Source organism: Apteryx rowi, unplaced genomic scaffold, assembly GCF_003343035.1.
Source record: "Apteryx rowi isolate R43461 unplaced genomic scaffold, aptRow1 scaffold_343, whole genome shotgun sequence".
NCBI classification, from domain to species: Eukaryota; Metazoa; Chordata; class Aves; order Apterygiformes; family Apterygidae; genus Apteryx; species Apteryx rowi.
Genome location: NW_020449897.1, coordinates 889,022 through 899,808, shown reverse-complemented (window position 1 = coordinate 899,808; position 10,787 = coordinate 889,022). Strand labels below are relative to the sequence as shown.

The 10,787-nt window shown below is 51.6% G+C and overlaps 1 protein-coding gene across 1 annotated transcript; it reads right to left on the bottom strand.

The window, feature by feature from the left end:
- Positions 1-6,071: 6,071 nt before the first annotated feature.
- Positions 6,072-8,502, bottom strand: C1QTNF6 (C1q and TNF related 6). Its single transcript, XM_026072585.1, has 2 exons — positions 8,271-8,502; positions 6,072-6,619 (listed from the first exon to the last, which is right to left on the bottom strand). The coding sequence occupies exons 1-2, from the start codon at positions 8,500-8,502 to the stop codon at positions 6,072-6,074; spliced, it is 780 nt and encodes a 259-aa protein (XP_025928370.1).
- Positions 8,503-10,787: the final 2,285 nt, after the last annotated feature.

Here is a 10,787-nt window from a genome sequence, read left to right as displayed (position 1 = left end):
AGATAGACCTATTGTCCTCTTTCATCTTGCTGGGGTGTTCCCTTCCCCAGCTTCTTTGAGGCATTGCCACTGACCTCAGAGGCAACCAGTGAGGCTTGGGCACATCTCCCAGCTCAGAGGCGCACTGAAATTTGCATTGTCTGGGCTCCCTTACAGTCAAGGGTCCTCAGCAATTTTAGGTTGATGCATGTCAGCCTCATTTCCTGAAGGCACAGATGCAAGTGGGTTAAAGAAAATCAAGTGCACATACAGCTCCCACTCAAGGCTGGATTCTCAGCCTTCCCAGGGTATATGAGGAGTCCCCTACTCCTTAGTTTCTCTGCTCCCTCCCATTTTAGTAGTTGCAAACAGAGACTCAGAAGGGTGTGAGATTCTGCAATAATTCCCTGGTCATTTGTGAGTTGTGACACACACTCAAGAGATGGGACTGGCCTGGGGGTTGACAAGGTGTCGGAAGCCTTTAACTTGAATCTTCTGCCCTGCCTCTCACTGTGGTGTAACTGAGGGGAGAAAGATCACAGAGGGCTGGTGGGGGGAGGGAGGGGGAAGGCAGGTCATGATGCAAAGGAGCTGTGCTTGTACAGAAGAGGCCTGCTACCTCAGACCCCTCTACCCACCTCCTGATAGCATCTTCAGAGTGAGCCAGGCTTGCAAAGGGCAACTGTTTCCGTTGGCAGGAAGGCGAGCGATGTCCATATGGGGTTGGTACGTGTGTGTTTACAAGTGTGGGTGTGATAGCAGAGCACAGCTCTGAGCTGGCCTCTGAAACCTGGCATGGCCCAGCAAATGCTCCCTTTCCTGCTGTGGTCAGAGGAGGGCCATGCTGCGCTCACAGCCTTGTGTGAGGTGGTGGAAAGATTGTCTTCAGAAATGCAGCCGCGCCCCATCTTCCACGCAGCCATGGGCAGGGTCTGCAACAGCTCTTTGGGCCCAACATTGACTCCCACACAGAAGTAGGAAAGGAAACATCAGAAAGAGAGGAGCTAGGGCAGCTTTAACCTATTGATGGAGTCTGGCTGTGATGTGCTGGCTGGGGCTCTGCTTGCAGCGCTGAGCATTGCTGGCTGCAGGGCTGTATTGCCCCCTCTCCACCCCTGACTCTGGGATATAAACAAGGCAGAGAGTTAAGTGAAGCAGGCTGTCTGGATTATGTGGAAGGGAAGGAGGGAGAGCAAGCTGGAAAAGGGGAAACCCACCACATCCCAGAATGGCGGCCTCCAGAACAGCGCTCCTAGCACAGAATCCCCTGGCGTGGGGCAGACCACACACCATGGCTAGAAGTTGAGGCGATGCTCAAGAGGCCCCCTGAGCCCTCTCCCATGACTGCTTCATCTATGACAAAGTCTGGCCAGGATTGTAGGAGATGTAGAGCCAGCTCCTGTCACCCTGGGCCCCGCCCTCCCTTGCACTTTGGGTACTTGCATGCGTGCCTGCATCTGCATGAGTGCCGAGGGTCTCCTTCTGGGTCTCCTTCCCTGGTGCTAACCCTGCACCTTCCTTAGGGCCTTTTATATCCCTTTTCTCCCCACCTTTCTCTTTTCTCCTTTCCAACAGCTGTCACAGGACAAGGAGCTATTGCAGAGCCTTCAGTATCTCCTGAGCTGGGCCTGACATGTGTTTCCTTCCCTGGAGACAGCACCATATCCTGCCCTTTACCTCCTCTTTCCCACTCCCTCCCCCTTCATACCTGCAAGACCACAAACCCGCAGGAAGCCAGTTAAAGGGCCAACCCCTTAGCAGATACCTTGAGCAAGCTTGAGAAAAACACAAGCCCTCAGTGCCCTTTGTAGCAGGGCTTGTGCCACTCCTCCAGGGAAAAGAGAGGCATGGCCCAGGGCTAGCGCTGTCACTGCTTGGCAGTGCTGCCCTCCCTGGGACATGCTTCTTGTGTGAGCCCCACAAGCACAGGGGGTCAAGGTCTTTGACCTGCGCAACAGGCAGGGCACCCTTGCTGGCTGTCCCCAGCTCCAGGTCCACATATCATGGAGTGGCCACTGTTGCATGGATAAGGCCCTAGCGTCAGAATGAATGAGGTGACTGGAGGCCTCATGGCCTGCAGGGCATGGCTGCACCTGTTGGTTGGTCATCAGGGCTAGCCTGACCCAGTTCAGACCTAAGCTGTTCCTTCAACAGTGTTGCAGGGCCAACCTTACCTGAGCTGAGCCTCACCCATGGTGACTCCACCGTCAGCCTCCATGGTGTGATGGGTGGCACATGCTATAGACCCCTGCCAGGGCTGCATGCATCTTAGCCTCAAGGGATTTGGCTGAACAGCCTCTTCTGGTGGCACTTGCCTCTCCAAGAGGGCAGGCTGAAGGCCTGAATCATAGAAAACTTTTCTAGAAAGTACACATGCCACCCCCTCCTTGCTTTTCATCTCTTCTAAGTGTGACAAAAGCACCTCCAGTCTACCAGCATCTCACCTCAATGGGCCAGGAACATGCACAGGCACAATCCCTGCACTTCTTGAGGATATATTTCTGTCTGCTTGCTTAGGAGAGAATAAAAAACCTGCAGAAGACTGGGCTTAGACTGCTAGATTATCACATGTTCTGGAATTTATGTACTGAGATAAATGTAGCCCTAGCTCTGGGCCTGACACAGCACCAGAGGCCTGTGAGGATGTGGAGACAATGTGCTTATGCTGTCCACCCCTTGGCAAATAGGCATCTGGCACACATCAAACCACAGGAGAAGATGTTTGAAGATGAATAAGACTCAGAATAGGAGGTCTTATATGGGCATGTTCCCTTGTTCTCTTGTCCAGTCCTCCACTTCAGCAGGAGTGCTGGTCCACACAGTGCAAACCCCAAAGACCTTGTGAGAAACCCCACTTACCTCTTTGTCCTGCACTGAGACCTCCAGTGGGCCTCCTGCCTGTCCTGAGGACCTTACCCCCTCTCATATCTTCCACCCAAGCCTCCAAGTCTCCACTCCCCACTGACCATCAAGTCTTCCCATTCTCCCCAAATTTATGTGCAGTCATCACTTGTTCTTCCACCTCTGACCAAAAGCTCAAGCCATTCCCATCACACACAAGCCTTCCGGAAAGTGTGCCCAGTTTAAGTCTTGAACTACCACCCACTCTATTGTTTCCAAGCACAGGTACCTAGTCAACAATTTAATAGCCCTCTTAAGTCTACACTTCCTGGCTTTACCTCTTGACGGAGAAAATAGAAACACCACAGGGAAAAATCACTCTTATCATGTTTGCTAAGTACCAATAGAAAGGTGTGCCAAAATTTTCACAAGATAAAGGATCTGGTCCCTCTCAAAAGGTGCCTGACCTCAGCCCAGCCTTCCTCAATGAAATTAGTTAAATATTTGGAGACTCATCCTACAGTGTATTCTGTCTCCCTCTTTTTTTTTGGTAATTTCCAGAGAAACCTTCCCTCAGTTTGCTTAAAGCCTTCCCAGAAGGAAGGAGGGAAAAGTGCAAATCAAAGTGCAAAACAACCAGGGAGAAAAGTTTAATACCACTGAAAAAATATATACATATACAAAAGTTCTTGGAGTTTGTTTGTTTTTGTCACATAAAGCACCATTAATTCCACAGTACATTACAACTCAGCCTACTACGCCTTCCAGAAAGCACCCAAGACTCTTGAAATCTGATTTAGCACCAAGGGATTGCCATCTTATTTAGCACCAAGAAGCCTGTTAAACATATCCTTTGGTCCCCCTGCCATCCTTTCCCATGCACATCAGGCACCATCTGGCTCATGGGCAGCACATGAGCCACAGACCTGCCACTGGCACTCAAAAAACAAATGGGAAAGGAGGAACAGAGAAGCTCGGGTCTGGAGATATTCAGTGTTAGAAAGGCTTGCTTCTGTTCAGGGAGACAGAGGGGCGCTGCACAATCTAAATACATAATATCTGGGTTTGCAGCCTGCAGCTCAGGAAGAGATAAAGGGATTTGGTCCTGAACATCATCTCCAGCATGCTGCTTCCTCTCTACTGCTTGAAATTTGTCTCTGAGCAATTCCACACACCAAATCTGCCAGTGGAGAGGAAGAAACTCAGTCCCCTTGTGTTCCTATGATCCCATCACCACACGGTTCACCAAGGAAGACCCAGCTTTGTGTCAGTTGAACCTTGTTTTTGTACCCACAGTGTAAGTAAGAATAGTGATGAGGATCAGGGACACAAAGTCTGAAACTCATTCCAGTCTGTACAGCTTCCTTAGCAAAGCAGGCAGGATAAGTAATCAGCGCAAGAGAGAAAATGGCCTGCAATTCTCTCAAGTTCATTTTTAATATTTAGCCTTTGCCATCTGGGCAGAGTGTACCTGACCTGATCCTGTATAATAATCTGATGCGTATCTCTGACAGGAGAGCTCTGATAGTCCCAGGTACTACAGGCAGAGACCATGGCTAATCATGAGACCACAGAAGCTAGTTAAGTCAGAAGACTTCATTATTAGTTATGGGCAGAGGAGAAATACAGTTTCTCCTGCTTGTCCTGTCCTGAGACTCAAAAAAGAGACAACCCTTAGCACTGCTGTTTACAGCAGTATCAGAACACGTGGAAGTAGGTTTCCCAAAGTGCTGAGTCAGCCTCATCTGCTCCCCTCCAAGACTGTAGCAACCCCAAAGGGATGTGAGTGAAAGCAGCATAAGACCTGTACTAGAAAATCCTACTACTGGCATCCATTCCCACCACCTCTCCAACCTGACAAGAAGAGTGAGGATTTGTTTTAGCCACATGCTTTTCCCAGTTATTCTGATGAGGTTGCCAGAAAAGGGCATAGAACATATGACAAGGATGTTTATAATACTGGGGCAAGGTGCTGAAGTCTCACCTCTTTTCATGCCACTGTTTTGCCCCTACCTCTCTTCCCTCACAGAGGCAAAGAGGTGTCAACCTGTCCAGGTTTGAAAACTGTGGTTTAACTGCAATAGGTCCTGAAACAGATGTATCTCCATAGTGATGCGGAAGAACCACCTTCAGGAGGATTGATGTGATGGCATATAGGGGCCATGGTCCTGCCCCAACTCTCCCCTCACATCTGCAAGTGTTAGGGATAATTGCTGGCATCACTGGAACAGCATGGATGCTCTTCTGCCAAAGAAGACAGCAGAATCAGGTCCACCATCTGTACTTAGGAAAGGGATATCCCATACTGGACTGGGCTGCCTTCCCCAAGCTAGGAAAATGAAACTGAGTAGTGCTCTGGGGAGGTTTGCAAGGGTTCCCTCTCTCTCTCTCGTTCTGCACTTATGATCCCTAGTGGGGATAAAACGGCGGACTCTACTGATTCAGTGGGCAGATGCCTCTGTAGGGTCTGGCTGAGGGTCTGGCACCTTCTCTCTTTGAAAAGCTAGAGCTGACACAGCAGAAGACTATCGCACCAGGCCTAGACCTTACAGCCAACCTAGGCTGAGGAAGGGCCACAAGACCCAGAATTCTGGGCTGTAACCTGAGGGCTCTGTGGTGCAAAATGGTGTCTAAGGCAAGTCAATGACGTACTTTGGAAAGCTGGCTGTCCCCTATTTGGAAAGACAGTATCATCTCTCACCGGTCCTACATTTTCCTCATGCTACAAGGGGCCAACAGACTCCAGTCCATTCTCCAGTCCACAGGCAGGAGAGTTGACAGTAGAGTCATGTTGCAGGCTGCAAAACTGGCATATCCAGTCGGGACAGAGAGAAGCCAGGATGCACCTAGGCAGTGGGAACTTTCTAGCCCTTTCTATAGGAGTCCTTTGTGCATGAAATGCCGAGGAGGGACCATCCCCAGGAACAGCATTTTAGCTGCCCTTCTGCTTCAGGACCCCATGTGTCAGATACAGCTTGTTGGCAGTTTATAGAACAAGCCAAGAACCTAAGTTGGGGTAATGAGGTGAGGGGGTAAGAGATAGCAGTGTCATGCTGTAATGCGCAGATACAGGCCTGGCTGCAAGAGAGGAGGGAGCATGAGGTGGGAGCCAGTGTGGCAAGTCTCACGCTCGATGCCTGAGACTTGACAGGCCCATTTCCAAGTGGTTTGCAGTGGTTGTGGGCAGTAAAGAGAGAGGGAGAGAGGAAGAAGAAAAAGCCCCAAAAGGCCCAGGGGACAGGAGGGGGCAGTTAGTCAAGGCTGGGCTTGACCAGGTACCCGTTGAAGGTGATGTACACATCAACATCATCACTGTAAATGGCGTTCTCCCGCTCCCGCTTGTAGAGCCGCACCCAGACCTCATCGTTTTCCTGCAGCTCCAGCATGAGGCTCTGGCTCTGCATGATGCTGCGGTCACTGGGTTGGGCATACAAGATGACTGCCTCTTCTTCATTGTGCATGATGTGCATATAGGTCTCCTTGAAGTTCCAGGTGTGGACATTGAGGCTGAAGTAGTAAAGGCCTCCTACATAGCAGTAGAACTTGCCATTGAACATGTCAAAGTGTCTGTAGAGGTTGACGAAGACTGTGTCGAAGATCAAGACCTGGTAGCCCTCGCTGCTATGCAGTGCTTTCTTGCGACCCACGGAGAATGCAGAATACTGATGCTTGCAGGGGTCCCCTGCTGTGCCCATCTGTCCTTTACTGCCTTTCTGGCCCTGGGCACCCCTTTCACCTCGTGGCCCTTCTTTGCCCCATTTCCCTGGTATACCAGGCTCTCCCCGGTCTCCTTTTTCTCCTACAAGAGAAAGCAGAGGACACATCCCCCATGTAATATCAGAGGGAGAAGTGGAAGTGGCAGTGAGACAGCACAACAAAGAGACAGAGAATTGCTCAAGGATGGGTCAATGCCAGAGGAAGGAATGCTCCTGAGAGTCACAATATCATCATGCCTTATGGGAAAAGAGCCAGCAGAGCTCTGGGTATGACTAGGGTCTCTTTTCTTGCTAACCTCCTGCTGACCACATAATATGATGTTGTTGGAGGCACTAGGACCTCTCTCTAGGGAATTCCACCTCAAGATGGAGCCCACAATGCAAAGTACCATTGGGTCTCTCAGTCTGTTCTTCCTCCTCCACATTCCCTTAGCCCACCACAGTCCCTGCCCTCCAAGATACCTCTCCCATGACACAGTTACCCACTTAGTGGGAACACAGTTCTTGTTGTAGGCTGGGGAAGGGGGAGAAGCATTGATGTATATGGGAGAGTATAATTAGAGAGTGACAAGGAGGTCAGAGGGAGAAGAACCAAGCTGGACTTGGCAGATGGTGAAGTGCAGGTTAGAAGATTGGTACTGTGACAAAACCAGCATCATTTGGTCCTCCTGTTTATGTAATACTGCAATTCTACCTTGAGGTTGGTGCATTGCCTGCCGTGCATCTATACTTTGGGCAGGCATCAATGCAGAGAGAGAACAGCACAAGAATGTACTTTATGTGTGGAAAGGAGACAGGGGTCAAAACAGCCTCCAGCACAAGTGACAGCATCCCAAATTTGTGCTTGGTTCCCCTTCTCCCCTCCTTCCCTTGTGCAGCTTTGCAAAATTGCTGGTGCATAGTTCCCCCTGCAACATCCTACCCTAGTGCAGGTCTCTATCTGCCCTTGAATGCACTTCTGAGCTTTGATAAATTGCAGCTATTTCCAGGATGGGGCGAGAAAGGGGGAACATCTGCCCAGCTAGTCCAGAGGAACCACAGAACAACCATGAGTGAGTGGAGCGGGATCCAGCTGGGAACAGACTTTTGCCCACAGCAAAAGCTGAAAGGGGGAGACCTCAAAGGAGGAGCTGCTCTAAAATAGGGAGCATTTCCCCCTGAGCCAAGCCAGCCACAGCAGGGTGGAACAAGCTGGATGTCACTGCCAGTTAGCTTGGAGGTACATCCAAATATCTGCTGCCCCTTCTCGCCCTCCTCCCTCCCCCAAGTGCACGTGACCCATGGAGCCAGAGAAGGCTTCCTCATAGCCATGCCTGGCACCACTGTCTTCCCTCCAAGACTGCATATGTTGCAGCTGGATAGAGGCTGCTCCTTCCCTTAGGCACTACAAGACACTCTGGAAGTCAGAGGCAAGGAAGGAGGCCTGCCAGCCTGGCAAGAGGCCGCCACTGTCACTTCTCTGCTAGCAGGGAGGAAGAGCTGGTGGCAAGCAGCTTCCTGAGACACAGAGGTCACAGCAAAGATATACACTCATTTCCTCCCTCAGGCTACCCTTGGTCATGGCACAAAACATCTGGGCCTTCAGCAAAGTGTGTATCGGCACATACCCTTCAGGATGGTGTCTGGCATTCTGTCAGATTAACCAGGATGCCAGCAACCCAGCTGACGCCTCCAACACAGTGCCACTGGTCCCTAAGCAGGCCTCAGCACCCTGGGGTCAAGCTCGGCACTTACCCTTCAGTATGGTGATGTTGATATATGGACGGACCTCTGGCATTGGGTAGGGCAAGTGGTGGTGACTGGGAGAGAGCGGTGGGGCATCTGTGGAGGAGTCCAGTGGGTCACAACAGCGCCTGCAAGCACCAGGGTTTGGTTCTGTGAGGTGCGGTTCATTGGTGGGTGCCCCAAGCACAATGAGAGGGAGGACAAGGAAGGCCAGGGATGTGCGCAGGCAAATCATTTCCATGGTGACCTGGGAAAATACGAGGAAGCACCAGAATGAGACATTAGAAGAAAGAACACAGGAGAGACTACCAAGGAACAACAGATCTTGGTGGCTGGAGCCAGTGGTGGGATGAAAATGGCATTGTCTTGTGGAGGGAGTTGCGTGCTTGATTTCCTGGAATTTCAAGGCTGCAATCTGAGCAGCAACCGCACGGCCCAAGAGGATGTCCCACACCCTTCAGTCCAGACCAATGGAGACTAGGTGTCAACCCTGGAAGAAGGCTTGATCCTCGAAGCCTGCCACCAGGCAAACCACTGGAGCCACCTCAAGATTCAGTCCCCAGGCTGGGACAGAAGAAGGAGAGATGGCAAACCACACAGTCCTTTTTAACAAAAGCATGCTCTGAGAGATTGCTGAATCTGTGGGGAGGCCTGTGAAAAACTCCAGACCTCTAATCACTTTGTATCAACTCTTTGTGGGAGTTAACCCAGCCCTCCCAGCTGGGGTCTGACCTACACCTCTCTGCAGAGAGGCCCCTTCAGCTGTGGGCTAGGAACCTAACTTCAACCCCCTCCTTTCCCCACAACCAAATCACTTCTCTCTCCATACTTCAGTCCCCACACCCAGGGTCAGTTTCGCCTTTTCCTTCTGTCACAGGAGGAGAGCCGATCCCCAGCACCTTCCCCAAAGGAACTGTCGAACAGCAGGTGATGCCAGGCTTTTGGAGAAAGACCGGAGGGCAGCTGCTCTATTGTGGAGGGGGAAGGAAGCTGAGAGCAGAGCAGGCAGACTGTAGAGAAGTATGTGTACGAGAAACAGACATGCAAACAAGCCCATAGCCCCCCCTCTTCCAGCCTCTGCCCCCCACTTCCCTCTGCCTGTACCCCAGTGCAGCATGGCAGCTCACCCTGAAGGCTGAGGGCTCCCCTGTGTGCTCCCCAGCCCCTGCTTGCTGGCTCACATCTGCCTACAAAGCCGGCCCCCAGGCCCATGGCTTTAAGAGAGCTGGCTTTTGGCACAGGCACTGCTGCGTGCTGGCTGGGTGCACAAGCTCAGCTTGGACCTGCTCCCTCCCTTCTCCTCTCCCTCCGTCCCCTCCCTGGCTTTGGGCTCTCTCCATTGAAAACGGCTTGGGTTTCAGCATCTTTTAACTCTTTCCTAGGGAGTTCCTTTCCCTTACATGTATTTCATCTTCCTTTTGCCTTCCAAACAGCCTAGCCCTGGGCAGCAAAATGCAGGCAGAGCAGACTGCACTCTGTGCAAGGGGCGGGCAGGCAGCATGGTAGTGCCTCAAACTGAACATCTCAGGATGGGCAAGGTGGGGTGTAGAGGGGCAAGAGACAGCCTGTCTTTCAGGTGGGATGATCCAGGACTCTGGACTCACTGCTAATCCCCTGTGTTAGCCCCTTGTCCTGTGTATTAGCCCCTCACTTGGTTTCTTGTGTTCTCTCCCCAGCTATGCCTGTCACAGTCATTGTCCCTAAACTTCTTCATCTTTCATTCCCTCCTGCATTTTTTTTTTTGCGTGTCCCCATGCTTTTTCTCCCCAGCCATGGCATTTCTAGTAGGCTATCTTGCCAGCTGGGAGAGACATCAGCTTTCCCCTCTCTGATCATCCTCTCTTCCTGCGCAGAGCCCCAGTCCTTGCACTGCGGCACGTTTCAACCCCTGGTCACCTTCCTGGCTGAGCAGTTCATTTTGGAGGAGTGTGCCTGGCCTGGAGCTCAGCCCCGCTGCAGGGAGCTACCTCCCCGTAAAGCTGAGGCTCTGGAGCAAACCCTGGCCATGGTCTTCACCCCCAACCCGGTGCCAAGCCAATTTACTCGTGCCATTACGGCCAGGGCTATACAGTAGTGCTGGAACGTGGGAATGGATGGCATTTTGTGGGGAGGAGCAGGATGGGGGGAAGCAGGGGACATTCCTCACACTGCAAAATCGATTGGGAAGTGGTTTTGGGGAATCTCATGCTGCAGCAAAACCTGATTTGGAAACCTATACCCCGTGGGGGTGCACATGTGTCTTCAGGAGGTGGAAGGGAGGATGGGCTAGCAATAGTTCTCTTCTGTGGGAGCCAGAAGTGCCAAGTCAGCACTGTGTCTCCAGTATTTTCAGAGGGAAGCTAGAGAAGGCTGGTAGATTTCTGATGGGAAAAGGGTCTTGTGTGTGCGTACATGTGCTTGGATTTTTTTTTCCTTCTCCCAGTTGTTTGGTTTGGGAATGGGAGGCCCTGCTTCCTGGAGTGGTTGGTGCTTGGCAGGGCCCCAGCACCACTGGAGAAGTGAGTGGAAAAGTCTGGGAAAATATGT